The following is a 14419-nucleotide window of genomic DNA, read 5'->3' as shown; positions in this document are numbered from 1 at the left end:
CTCGCGTCCGTCCCCTCAGAGACACCCCGACAGCTCTGCAAGCAGCCAAGACCAGAGACGCTGCCCCCGTCGACGAGACACTGAGGCCCTGGAAGGGGATGGGAGGGGGAACCATTGGTCCAGGGTGCCTGCTGCCTGTGCTGTCACACAACCTGGAGAAGGAGGGCTTGTTCATTCCCATTTCTCAGGTGAGAAGATGGAGGGCCTGCAAAATGGGATGCTCAAGCTTTCATAGTCAGGAGCAGAGCCTATGCAGCCTTGGGCCTGCCAGGACAAGAAGTCAAGTCACTGGAAACGGGGGCGTCCACAGGTGAGGGCCAGCCAGGCGGCCGAGGGAGGGGCCGGCGTGGGGAGTCTGGGGCAGGGGGCGGCGGCCGCGCTCACTCACCACTTCTTGCCGCTGATGTCGTGCTGCTGCACCGTGTAGCCGAAGAAGGCCGTCCTGGAGCCAGGGATGATTCGAGGCTTCCTGGTGTCCATGTTGAAGGTGTCCGTGAACCCTGGGGCAGGGAGAGGAGGAGCGGACAGTCGGGGAGTCAGGTGGGCAGAAGTCCAGGCACCAGCAGTGTGACAGGCCCCCTGGCAGGTCACCTGCCTCAGAGGGTCTTGGCTGCGGGGGCATAGGTTCCCCTGTCCTGGGGGAGCCCCCATATGTGGCTGCCATAGTCCCTGCTTGGGGGAGCCCACAGTCTGATGGCAGAGGCCAAGTTCCTGCCTAGGGGAGCCATAGTCTGATAGGGAGACCCAGTCGCAATGGGAAGAGAATTCCCAGTCTCTCGGGGAAGACAGCTCCCTTCCTCCTCCATCACTCCTTCCTCCAGCTTCTGCTGGTCTCCTCTTCTGTGCTCTCCTCTCTCCCTCCTCCCCCTCCTTCTCTCTTCTCTCACCTCTGCCTGCTAAAGAGTCAGGGAATAGACTTTCCACCTCCCTCCAAGCCTGGGGCCCTAGTGGCCACGGCACCGGCACTGCTTCTGAACCAGTCGGCCGAGCTCTGCCTGCCTTCAACAGGGGCCGCTGCTTGGCTGGGGCAGCTGCTGCAAAGCAGAGAGAAAGTCCCACAGCCCTTTTGCCCTGGCCCCAAAGGACTCAGTTTGGCTAACTCCCATGTCAGTGGACTGATTCCACCTGGTGGACAGCCTTGGTGTGAAGCCACATGCTTTCTCCCTTTGGCATTCCGGTGGCAAATCACAAGAAATAATGATTCACATCTGTATGCAGTTTGGGTTTCTGGGTCTCCTTACATCCGCCACCATTTACCCGCCTAGGACCCTGGGAGAATGAGCTAGTATCATCCACATTTGGCAGAGGGGGACTCAGCCCCAGAGAGGTTAAGAAGCAAGTCCAGGGATACACAGCAGGTCAGCAGCAGCATCTGAACTAGGATCTGGGACGCCTGCTCTGTGACTCCCTCCCTCCAGAAGGCATTTTCAGGCATGTCCAGCCTTGTCACACGTCACTACGAACAGGACCAGCAAACTTGGGACCCATGGGATTTAAGGGGTGGCATGCTACCACGAGCTGGAACTTCAGATGAGTGAAAAGCAATCAGCAGAACAGAACAGAACAGACAGAAGACCATGGTCGCCCCTTTCATGTGTAGGGCACTTTCTAAATGTCAAAGAACGGTCCCATTTATGCTTTCAATCGCTCTCCATGACGGCCCTGTGAGGCGAGCAGCGGAGGGAAAGCCGAGGGTCAGAGAGGCTACCTGACCTGCCAAGTCCCGGAGCCTGTGGAGAGGGACCTGAATCTGAGGCTCATACCCCTGAACGTCCCATGGGGCACTGACCCCCATTCTGAGTGTTCAGAGGTGATGCCCGGGGCCCCTACCTGAATCAGGCCTACTGGACAGGAACAAGCAGTTTCTTCCACACTTCCTTTCCTGCTTTGCAGATGGATACAGGGGATAAAAGTTCTATCATTAGGGTCACAGAATTAGAGCCCCCAGAGGTAAAACTTTGGAACACCTTAGAGCAGGGATGTTAGATATGTTTTATCTCACCTACCCATGTCAATTGGTTATTTGTGCTGCCTGGAGCACTGAGTTAAGAAAGATTCTGAGGTCAAGTCTGGGCTCAGTGGGCAAGACTAGTGTGATCAATCAGCAGTGCCTGCTTTGGGTACAGGAGAGGACAGTGGCAGCAAGTGGCCATGTAGCTGCCAGTCCTGACTTCATGATTCCTAATCTGCCACATGAATTTGGTGTCATAGCCCTGAGTGGGAGTGGGGAAGAGGAGCGCATTAATCTGTTAGTGCCTTATGTACAAAGCCCAGCCCACAAACGGACGCATTAGCCTGGAAAGCAGCAGCTAGGGTTGGGGAAGAGGCCAGGGTCAGGCGAGCACAGAGGGATGAAGGAGCACAGGACCCTGGCCAGCGAGGGCATGGCACGGAGGAGAGAGAGAGAGATGCCACTGTCACCTGTGCAGAGCTGGGAGGTGGGCAGAGAGGGGTCAAAGAAGTGGAGTTGCAGATGAAACATTCTCTCTCCAGTCTGTCTCAGGGATGAACACACACACACGCGCGTGCACACACACTGATGTCATACATGTGTGCATGAACATGCATGCACGCACACACATATGGAAATGTACACACAGGCATGCATGCGTGTGTACACACAAAAACACATGGACACACACCTGCACACACCTGCACAGGCTACACACATTCCCTGATTGTGGGGCAACACTTTCTCTGGCCCCCTGGCGCCCCCTGGAGGTGCCCCCCAGCGGTCCCTGGTCCTCCTCTTCCTGCATCTGACCCGCGCAGGGGAGGTGGCCCTGAACAAGAGGAAGGCCGTCGGGAAATCCAGACCTACCCACCACTCCTGGACCTGCATGGGAGTGAGGGCCAGTGAAGACCAGGCCATCAATTGTGTCTTCAGGGCCCTCCCACCATCAGGGCCTCTTGAGTGAACGTGGCCAGAGGGATCCTTCTGAGATGAGTCAGATCCCATCAGTCCTCAGCTCCACACCCTCCATCAGTTTCCCACCCCCTGCCCCCCCGTCAAAGCCAAACTCTTCACCTGCAAGGCCCCACGTGATCCCACCCCGTCCCCTCTGCCCCTCATCTCCTGTCCTCTGCTGCAGCCACGCTGTCTCAGGCTCCTTCTCTCTCAGCATCTTTGCCCTGGCTGTTCCCTCTGCCTGGAATGCTCTTCCCCTGGTTATCCACATGGCTCACTCCCTCAGATCATGAGAGTCTCTGTTTCAGTGCCATCTTGGCCATCACCAGGCCACCCTGTCCCTCTCTATCTCCCTTATTCTCCATTTTTCCTCAGAGCACTTCTCACAAATATATTACATACTTATCTGTTTATTCTTACGTGGTTGATATTCTATGATATTCTTAAGTTCTCTAAGTGCCACGAGATCCTGCCATGTGCTCACTGCTGTATCCTTAGCGCCTCGAATAAAGATCTAGCTCAGAGGTAGTGGTCGAGAGATATTGCTTGATGGAATTGTTAGAGACCAGATTCATATTTGGCTGGGACGCTGTCTTCCCTCGATGACGAAAAGGAGGAAGAAAAGCATATTGACCAAGCACTGATATATTCCAGGCACTATTCTAGATCTCTAACCATTAGTTTTACATTAAATAGTTAACTCTCATGCCAGCCCTGTGAGACAGATATTACTGCACCTCTGGGAGGGTAAATAATTTGTCCCAAATCACTCAGCTGGGAGACTGGAGCAAGTTCAGGATCAGAGAGCATGGGGCACTGGGGGGATGTGACCCCTGGGAGATTAGCCTTTCAGAAGAAGGGCCCACGGAGGGAGGGAATATTTTTTTCAGGGAAGGGGGTCTCCCCCATCCCCTGCCCTTGGGCTGGCCGCCTCTGTCTTCGGGACAGCTGAGAGACGCAGATGGGAGAGAAGGCAGGCTGCCCCGGGTTCCCTCCCTCCCTTGGGGCTCTGTCTAGGACTAGTCCTGTCTCCCTCAGCACCCCCACCCCTGGCACAGGATTAGTGACATCTGGCCACGGGGAAGAGGACAAAAGCCCGCAGGCCAGGGCACTAAGTTACAAAGTGCTGGTTTCTTCCCCCAGTCGGCATTTGCTTCTGAGCAAACCAAACCAACCAGAGAATGGATTTTCTAAAAGTGATGTCAAGTCCGACATGCTGACCTTGGCTCCCAATGAGATCTCTGGCCGGCTCATCTGATGGCGGGTGGCTTTCAGGATGGAGAATACACTCCTCTCAGAGATTTATGAACCCCAAATACCAACAAAACAAAGCAAAGTTGTTTTTGACAGGAATCAACAGGCTGACTGCAGAGACACTGGGAGCCTGGTTGGGCAGCTTGCCACTTATCTGTCCTTGATATTGATGACAGGGGGGGAAAACCACAATTCCCGGGCTGCTCTCCTGTGGGCTGGGGCCAAGGTTACATCAGCTGCTGCCCTCTTCTCAGAATCTTATCTGTCTTTTAAAAAAGCTTCAGTCCGTCCCAACAAGGCACCAAAGCCATAGCATGGAGCTTGATCATCGCTTGGGGCTCATGGTTCTCCAACACATCACTCCAGGCTGCCGTGGAGGCCCCGCCCTACCACCAGATGGGGCAGTCACAGTCCCAAATGCTGAGGCCACATGTCCAGGGCTTCCGTCAACTCCACAACTCCACAGCTCCCTGGGGAGTGCTCACTCTAGCTTAGGGAGCATCTGCTGAGCATCCACACTGTGCCGCTCCACCCTCCGCCCCTCAACTCCCGTTTCTCCCCCTCCCATCCCCCCCAGTTGCCAGATAGTTTCCCAGGGATCTTGGGAGAAAGTCCAAAATCTCCATGCGGCCCCAAGGCCCTCCGAGCCCCCCAGCCTCATCTTGTGCGAGTTTTCCTCTGGCTCCCTGCAGTCCAGGCACTAGAGCCCTTTTCTGCTCCCCGGATGTACCTTGCTTCCTCCTGCCTTGGGGCCTTTGTACATGCTGTGTCCTCCGCCTGAGCCTCTCTGATGAACTTCTCCTCATCTTCAAATCTCAGCATAAAGGTCACATTCTTCCCCGGCCCTAGGAAGCTCCCTGACCCCGATTCTAGCAGATCCTGGCTAACGAGATTGTCACCCCTCCTACCTCACTAATAGGTGACCATGATGCCTCTTTTTCTCATCACAGTTAGTAATTATACACGACAGCTGTAAGCATTTGACTACTCCTGTCTCCCCATCAGGACAGCCGCTCCCTGAGGGCAAGATGGGGTCTGTTTACTCTGGATCCAGCACTGAGCGTGGGGCTGGCCCCGAACCCAAATGAGGTGTGAGCAGGGCAAGAAGAGCGTAGGGACCCTACCAGCCTGGGGGCACGGGCGGTGGATAGACGGCGGCGAGTGGAAGTGCTGTGTTGGGAGCAGCGTGGTGGTGGTTAGGGAAGGGAGGCATGGCTGTGCGCTGGGGTGTCAGGAATCTTCTGGAGGCCTGACCCCGGCCTTGAAGGGCGCCATGTAGGAATCGATGAGGTGGCCCAAAGGTGGTAGGCAGGAATTCCTCATATGACCGTGGGGCCAGGGAAGGAGAAGAGACAGCCCGCTGGGGGGAGAGAGCCTGGCCTGTGAGTTCAGGGCGGGCTTATTAGAAGCCTGGCTCCAGCATTCATTCACTAACGGTGACCCTGGCCAGTTACTTCTCCTTTCTGGCTCTCAGTTTACTCATCTATACAAAATGGAAATAATAATACCTACCTTGAAGTGTGGCTGACAAGACTGACTGCAGTAACTAACCTTTGGCAGTGCCTGGTACATGGAAGGCACACAGTACATCTTGGTCAAATTGAACTGAATCAAGATTCCCTGTTCTCTGAGCTGCCTCAGTACCTCTGTCCATGCTGTTTCTGCTGCCCAAAGTGTGGGCCTTCTCAAACGTCAAGACGCAGCTCTAATGACATCTTTGCTACACCGTGGTCCTTCCTCTGGGTTGCTCATAGCTTCTGCTGCTTTCTATTTCGGATCACAGTTGTTTCCACATCTGCCTTGCTTTCTTATCTGGCTCTATACTATTCAGGGCAACATCCCGGAATGCCTTTTTATCTTTGCCCTGAGCCAGGAAGGTGCAGACAGACTTGCCTGATGGATTTCTTACCTTCTAAGAGCCTATTCTCAGAACCAGCACCTGTTGGCTTCTTCCTGCCTTAGTTTACCTCCTAGCTCTCTGACTTAGGTACTGACAGTCCCCTACCATTTCAATAATAATAATAAAAATTATAGGGTACGTGTACATAGGAAAGCACTGTTCTAAATTCATTTAGTCCTCACAACAGCCTTTTGAAGTAAGTATATTATTATTCTCATTTAACAGGTGAGGAAACTGAGGCACAAAGAAGGCAGATAACCAGCCAAGGTCCCACAGGTAGGAAGTGGCAAGGATGCACTCCGAGGCCTCATTGGTCCTGCCCCATGCTGCCTGCCGCCATCGAGCCTTCCTCCCCCCCGCAGCCCCCCCCCCTTCAGTCACTTGAGTCCTCACTGTGGTGTCTCACCCCGGCCCCCCCCCCCCCCCCCCCCCCCCCCCCCACTTCTTCAAAACTCTCCCATCCTGGGTGCTGTGCCCTCAGATCCTGCTGGTTAGAGAACTGACAGGTGAACCCCTGATCACCCCGCGGGAGACCAGGCCTGCCAGAAGGATGCAGTCAGAGTCCTAGGGGCCTTGAAAGTCTGCATGAAGCACCTGATTTGAGCTGATAGTGAGAGGAAGACACTCTGCGGACCCCGAGAGCAAACAGCTCTCAGCAGCCTTCCATCTGCCTGGACGCAGGCCTCGGCTCATCCTTGGGCTCTGCTCTGGGCTGCAGACGCACCTGTGTAAGCAAGAGCTTTCATTTTCCTTGGCTATGGGAGCCAGGGTGGGGGCGAGGGAGGCTGAAATATTACCCAAACTCTCTGCTTTATCTCCCTCTTCCCAGTTTTACTTGGGCCCCAAGAATCTTCACATCGAAAAGCAAATTACAGATAGGGAGAGGGCGTGGCAGAAAAGACCCTGAGGCTGGCCTGAGCAAAAAGAAAGGGTAAAGTGGACCTCCCACTGCTATGGGAAGCAAAATAACACCTTCCAAAGGGGGACATAAGTGAGCCTTAGAGGCCTGGCTGGACAGACAACAGACGTGTGGCGGTCCTTGCTCTGCTGTCAGCCATCTTTCCCTTCTGCCCCGAGGCCACTGTTTCACAGACAGGCATCTAAGAAGGCGATGCCAGGTTTGGGGTGTGGCTGGCAAGGCAGTTTACCACTGGGCCAAAGGTGGTGTGGAGCAAATGTGGCATCAGGGAAGGGTAACGTAACAGGGTTTTATTTTTAAGAGCAAGCAAGGATCTTAGAGATCAATAGTCCAGCGGTCTTGAAACTTTGCTTTTCCTGCAGTGAATCCCACCTTTTTTGTACCAAATCTATACATGAAAAGCAGACACAAGAAGTCGAGGTAGGGGTCAGGGGTAGGGGACAAGGAGCAGCCCCCCATCCCCAGTGGCAGTCCTAACACACTTCCTTGGAACCCTAGGGTGTCCTGGAACATAGTTTGAGAACCACTTGCTCAGCTTTAAGATGCTTCCAGTTATAAATGAGAGAACTAAGGCTAGGAGAGGAGTGGGGCTTTGTCTGAGGTCACCAGCTTTTCTTCACGCCCATCCTACTCACCACCACTCCTTCTGTATAACTCTCCTTGATGGTCCTTTAATTCAATAAAAGTCTCCTTGGGCCTGTGATGCTCCAGGTTCCATGCTGGGTAGTGGGGACACCAAGTCAGAAAAGACATGACTTGTGGTCTTCAGAGGCTACAGCCACGTGGGTGAGCCAGCAGACATGTTTGCAACTCACCAGAGCCCAAAATGAAACCAAGAGATGGCTGGACCAGGGCAGGGTGACCTGGCTTCTAATCTCAGCTTCCTCACTAACTTGGTCATGCGTCCATGCAGAGTCACTACGCCTCTCTGGGCCTCAGTTTCCCCATCTGTAAAATGAGAGGGTTCAGCTCCCTGCCATGCAAGGCCCAGCCCTACACACGTCAAGAAGTTCTCTTAGGCAAACACACAGCCAGTTTCCAGTTGTCGGCACGCGAGCATCTGTCTTGAGTCTCCACAAACAATTTAGAATTGGAGGCCAGGCGGTGTGGAGGAATGCAAGCTCATCTTAATGTTGGACAAAGCCAAACACATTTAGGAAGGGAACTCTCCAGGCAAAAATGATCCTATTTTGCATTCTCAAGCCAAAGGGAAGGATTGAAGAAAATTGTCATCTAATGCTCTGCAGCATCCAGGCGCAGCTCCCTTTGCCCTTGCCTGAACCGTGGAGACCGGGCCCCAGGGCTCTGCTTCCCTGGCTGCAGCTTCTGGGCACGCCCAGATGTCAGAGGGCATGAGGCCTTGGTGAGGGTCCAGGAAATGTGGTCACCTTTCCAAGAAAGCCCAGCCCTGCCCTGGAGCTGGACCGTGCTGCTCAAATCTTAGTGAGGAGATTTGAAGCACGTGGGCAGGGGCTACCACGATTCTCTTCAGACCCCTCTTATTTCAAAAATTGTGGATGCCAGGCTGTGTGCATGGACTCCTCAAGGATATGACTATGTGGCCTTGGAATGACAGAGGTTCCTCTCTCCCTAAGATCTTCTAGGAATGGGAGTGATGACCCCCTTGGAGGGGAGAAATGGCAGGAGGACCACTGCCAACATCAAAGTTCAGAGGATAGACTCCTGACTCTGGACAGCTGGTTCTAAGACTCAGAATAGGGGACATGAGAATATAATGTCCACCGACTGAGAGTTAGGACTGCTGTGGTAAGTGGAACTAGGCTGGGTTCTCTCCCGGGTTCTGCCACTGGCCAAACCTTGAACAAGATGTTTCTCTTCTCTGTGCCTCAGTCTCCCATTATAGACAATGAGGAAGCTGGACCAGGTGGTCTAAAATCCTTTAGAGCCGGGATGTTCTGAGTCTGCGTGCCCCTTCTCCTCTGAATTCATTTCCAAATCCATCTCCCTTCGGAGAGGAGGAGGAGGCAGATGGGCACTGGGGCAGCCCAAGAGGCCAGGCAGGTGGCCATTGCCCCTGCAAGTCCCTATCAGATTGGCTTCAGGGAGTGGGGCCATTCCCTCCCTCCTCTCCAGCACTTGGGGCCAACACGTGTGCCCCTCGGCTTCAAGCCACTCAAAAAGGGGGCTCTAACACCCTCCTGCCCACCCTCCGTGGCTCAGCACTCAGCTGGGCCTGAATGCCAGAAGGGGGGCTGTGATTGGCTGGGAGGGGTCTGGTGATACCAAGCCAGTTCTCACCCTGGGCCCTGATGCCCCCTTGGTGCTTTAGCAAATGAGCCCAAACTTGGTCTCCCCAGGAGAGGGACAAGTCCCTTCTCTTTACTCTTGCAAAATATCCCCGTTTCCCAGCTTCTCTAATCAACTCATCAGCGTCTTAGTTCTTTACAAAGTGACTTCATGTCTCTCTGCTAACTGGTCATTATCCCACTGCCTTTTTCTCTGAAAAAACACTACGAAGTCCATCCTATTTCATATTCCTTCAGCCACTAACATCACTCGCCAACCTCTGTCCTTCCTTTCCCTCCCCTCTGCTGAAGAAGCACACAGAGCTTTGTCTCGGGTGGAGTCTCATCTCCTTGGCTCCCCAGCCTCGTGCAGGTCAGAACATGGCTCACTGTGGGACCCTGTGTGTGTGTGTGTGCGTGTGCACACGTGCTTGGGTAGCCCAGCGGTTAGCCAGAGAGGACAGGATGGGGAGAGGTAACAACGGGCAGGAATGATTCTCCCGATGGAGTCCAGAGAAAGGAGAGGGTTTTGGGGATGGAGGTGCGGAAGGACCAGCTGTCTCCCCAGACGGGACAGAGAAGGGGAGGCAGAGGGAATGAGTGCGCAGGCTTCCGTGGAAAGGCGTCACCCCTCCCCGTGGAATGAGTGCACCGCTCATTTCTTACAGGCATCTCTCAGGGACATGACCTCATCTGGGAACTAGTGTGTTCCCAGCTCACCCCGCTGTGCTTCTGGCAGCAAGCTGCTCTGAGCACACCAGCGGCCACATGTCCACCTTCCCCAGGAGGAAGAGCCCGGGTAAATATGTACCTTTATGTCCTCTTGAATGTGAAATGTGTGAAAAAGAACAGAAAGGTTCCTCATGTGTATGAGGAGGAGGGCAGGGCGTCATCAGGAGTTGAGTTCTAGGTTCTGCTTGAGCTCTGAGGTCGAGGAGAGCTTAACGAGGAAAGAGCTTTCATATTCACGATCCTACCAGGTCTTCACGGCGGCCTCCAGCACACTGTCTACACAGAAGGAGCCCTGCCACTCCCGCCTCCAAGCCTTGGCTCTCGGTTTCCTCCAGTATATGCTTCTCTTGCTGTCTGCCCCTTATTCTGCAACCCCTGTCAGCGGGCCCAGTGCCTGTCCTGCCCGCCTGCCAACCTACCCACCAGCCCCCACCCCATCCCACGCCTCTCCCTGAGTGTTCTGCCTCCTGACCCACCCTTCCTACCTGGGCTGGAGGGTCCAGAGGACAAGAAGCATCCTGTGTATGCACCTGCATGCTCCCGATGCCTCGTGTTACAAACAGGAAGCACTCAGACATGAAGCAAACACACACACAGAGGGTGGGCTTGGGGCCTCCTTCACTAATGGGAAACGGAGGCTTAGGAAGGTCACCAGCTGTGACCAAGGTCTTCTAGCTGGTGGGGCACGTTGGCAGCAGAGATCCAGCCCCTCCACCCCAGCCTGGGCAGCGCTCTTGTTCCACCCCTACCCTGAACCTCCCACTGGGGTTCAGCTGCCACTCTCGGAGCATCTACCAACTGCGAGGGACAGGCCAGGTGCCACGGTACAGTATTTCATTTAATTCTAACGAGTGATTAACGATTTTTGTCCCCACGAAGCAGGAGAGGAAACGGAGGCTCCAGGACTGACCTGCCCATGGCCCAGCTGCTGGTGCCGAGGTCTCATCCCGTCTGCTTCCCAGGCAACACGTCCTTTACCCCTTGCGAGTGGCCCCATCAAGGCAGGCTGTCTCTGAGAGGGAAGGCAGGGCAGCCGAGAGCTCTCCTTGGAGGGGCTGGACAAGACTCTCTTTTCACGCCTGAAGCTCACCAGCTGGATCAGGGATAGCTCTGTTTGCAAAGCTTTCGTTGGGTTGAAGCATTGCAGACCCTATGCTAACCTGGTCTTTGGAGCCCAAAGGGAGGCTACTTCCACTGAGCCGAGGGGTTCTGTCCTGCCTCACCCCTGCGCTCTGCACAGTGTCTGGAACACAACAGGCTCTCCACAAAGTCGACTGAGCAAACTCATGAAAGAACGAATGAATGAATGAGCATGGAAGAGCTTATCAAATTAACCTGATATTCATCCAAGAAGGACCCAAGCAGGTGGGACACGGGGCTGCCTTCCCTTTAGCCAGGGCCCTCTGTCAATCCACCCTCTGCTCTCTCCAGCCGGGCTCTGCCGTGCCCTCATACACACTGGGTGCCCGAGACCTCAGAGCCCCCTGCCCTGGCCGGCCTACCTCTCCCCTGCTTCAGTCTCCTTGTCTCATCAAAAAACTCTTCTGTTCCCAAAGTAGGCTTACTTTGTGCTAGATAAATGAATGTCAGCTAACGTGAGACGTACACAGCATCCCCTCAACTCTCGGAAGCATGTGTAGCCCTGTGTAAGGAATAATTCTCCAATTCAGAGACAATCAGAGTGGGCTGGGCGGCCTATGGAACAGGGAGGGCCCCATCACCGGGGTGTGTGGAGGAGACCAAATGCCTGCTGAGCAGGTGGGATGCCGGCTGAAATAGGGACATCGCATAAGCTTCCAGAGGGGGGAGATGGAAATAAGGAGCAACTGCTGGCGAGAGCAAGGGCTGCCCTTTTTATTTTTTTAAGAAATCAGAAGGTTGCCAAGGTGTTGGTTAAGCAGATGTTAAGCTCATGGAAAACAGGCCTAAAAATCGAAAACAGGAAACAGCAAGCTGAAATTTGCTGTAATTAACATTGTTTTTGGTCCGAGCCTTGGCTAGCCGTCTCACGCCTTTGAGAACACAGGTATCACCTCCTTTGGGAGTAAGACTCACAGGTTTACGAAACCCAATGTATTTTTCTGTCTTACATCATTTATCCTTTTCTCTAGGTAGGAAAGTGATCAAAATGGACCACTTTCCTTAAGTTTTCAAGAGCTGCTATGAAGGATATAAAAACACCAATATCGATACTACGAATCTCTGTGTTGTAAGTTCATTTAAAGTGCAATAAAGTCTTGATTAACTAAAATACACACATACACACCTACTGTATGGAAAACTGGAGTCGAGGTGTGACCCCACATTTACACCTGTAGGACCTGCTGAGTGTGCTGGGCCCGGGGCTCCCACCTTCCTCCGCTCACCTCAAAAGGCCCAAACTCCTGAGGACCCCGGGTCACAGCCCAGCCCAGCCCAGCCCTGCCCTCTGAGCCCCATGATCAACGTCCAGCTGCCCACAGAGCACTTTCACTTGGAGGTCTCGCAGCATCTCACACTTCACAGGACCAAAAGGGGCCCCGGGGCTTCCCCTCCAAACTGGCTTCTCCAGGGCTCCTCATCTCAGGATTGGCTTTACCACCCACCCCAATGCTCAAGGCAGAAGCTTGGAGAGTGTTCCTGAGGATTTCCCTTCATTTCCCATCAACGAAAGCTATAGGTTCTACCCCTCAAGTCCCCTCAAATGTGTACACACTTCTCTGTTTCCTCCGACACTGCCCAGACCAAGTCATTCTCATGCTTTTGTGCCTGGACTTTTGAAGAGCTGTCTAATTGGCCCCTCAATTCTAACTGTGCTCAGTTCCAAGCTATGCTCTTCACAGCAGCCAGAGAAGTCTTTCAAAAATGCCAATCAGATGTTGGCATTTTCTGGGTTACCAACCTCCAGGGTCTTCCCACTGCATTTACGGTAGATTCCAGACCCTTCCTCAGGGCCCACCAGGCCCTGCAGGATCTGCTTGTTCCTGTGCCACCATCTTCGTCACTTACGACTTCTGGCTACACTGCCTTCCTCTCTGCTCCTCAAACACACCAAGCCTTTTCCACCTCAACGTCTTTGCATGTGCTGTTCCCGTTGCCTGGAACGCTCTTCTCCAAGAGCTTTGCTCAGCCGGCTCCTTCTCAACCTCCAGTTTCCATGTCATGGCCTTGGAGAGATCTTCCCTGACTGTGCTATGGAGAACCCATTATTCTCCCTCGAAGCATCTTCTTTATTTCCTTTACAATCAAGATAATTACAGATGGCTACAAGAGCTATTTGCTTGCTTGGACACTGTCTCCTTTCTCACTGGGTTTAAGTTCCACCGGGGAAGTGCTGTGATGGATCCTGCTCACAAGAGCCGAATGAGTGCCATCTTCCCTTTCAGTGAGGTCACACTGGCGGCTAACGTTGACCATGGCGGGAGGATTTACACCACAGTAATTGGCCAATGCTACAGGTAAGGACTTTCCCCACCCCATCCCAAGAGCCAGAACCGGTTGCCAAACATTTACCAGCAGGACACTGGAAGGGACTATATCTGTCTGTCTCCCCACTTTATCCTCAGCATCTAGAACAATGCCCAGCACACAATAGGTGCTCAACATGCATTTGTGAAAAAAGACAGAAAAAAGTACACAGAGGCATTCACGAGCATCATACACTAACCTGCCAAGGAGTTGAAGTGAACCTGATGCTCAGAGCCTCACGGAGGGAGGGCTGTTAGAGCACTGGGTTTGCCTTCAGAAGCCCTGGTTCTAACCCCAGCATGACTTCTAACTGGTTCACAACATTGGGTCAGTTTCTTCCTCTTCCTATTGGTAAAAGGCACACACTGGACTGGATGCTCATTCTCTAGGTCTGCACATAGGATTGAATGAAGCCCCTTTAGGTACACTGTTACCATTTTCTTTACCCCCAATTCCCGGGTCCCTGCACTACACTACACAACTGCAGGGGGTGCTGTTTACATTGTAGTCGATCGAGTTATGCAGTGCACGGCCTGCAGAGCTGTACGTGGCAGCCCTACCCACTCTGATCCTGGCCACTGGCCTTTCAAAGGGAGCCGAATTGGACATTGAGTCCCTCCCTTTCCTGACATACTAACCAGCTCAAAGAGTTCAGACAGTTTGGTTTTGGTTTTCCAAATCCTAAGATTGTCTCCTGCTTGTCATGCGTGTGTGGATCAAAAGCCTTGTGCATCCCGGGTTAGTCCCAGCCCAGGGAGTGTTGGGGTAAAGCAAGAGCAAGACAAGGCTCAGGATATGCAATTTGTGGCAGGGCTTTCCCTTGGAGGAGAGGAAATAGGACAGTGAGAACCCGGAGAACTGCTGGGCCTGTCTGCCCCTGGTCTTTGAATGTAAACTAAAAAAAGGAATTGTGGGGGCCCTTCCCTTCCAAGCCTGCAGGGCCCGCCCTGCAGTGTACACGCCCACAAAGATCTGAAAAGTTCTCCGGCTGCACAGAGCTCAACAAAGATCCA

General features: G+C 53.6%; 1 protein-coding gene across 2 annotated transcripts in view; it reads right to left on the bottom strand.

Annotated features, from left to right (window-relative positions):
* The window catches only part of LOC124233133 (integrin alpha-11), a 116705-nt gene that overhangs the window by 87630 nt on the left and 14656 nt on the right, over positions 1 to 14419 (bottom strand). For both annotated transcript variants that reach the window (XM_046650271.1, XM_046650270.1), the window contains exon 2: positions 389 to 500. In XM_046650271.1, the coding sequence (XP_046506227.1) occupies positions 389 to 500 (112 nt within the window). The remainder of the gene's footprint in view (positions 1 to 388; positions 501 to 14419) is intronic.

This window comes from Equus quagga, unplaced genomic scaffold (assembly GCF_021613505.1).
Source record: "Equus quagga isolate Etosha38 unplaced genomic scaffold, UCLA_HA_Equagga_1.0 153_RagTag, whole genome shotgun sequence".
NCBI classification, from domain to species: Eukaryota; Metazoa; Chordata; class Mammalia; order Perissodactyla; family Equidae; genus Equus; species Equus quagga.
Note: the sequence above shows the minus strand (reverse complement) of the source record. Positions and strands in the feature narration are given on the sequence as shown.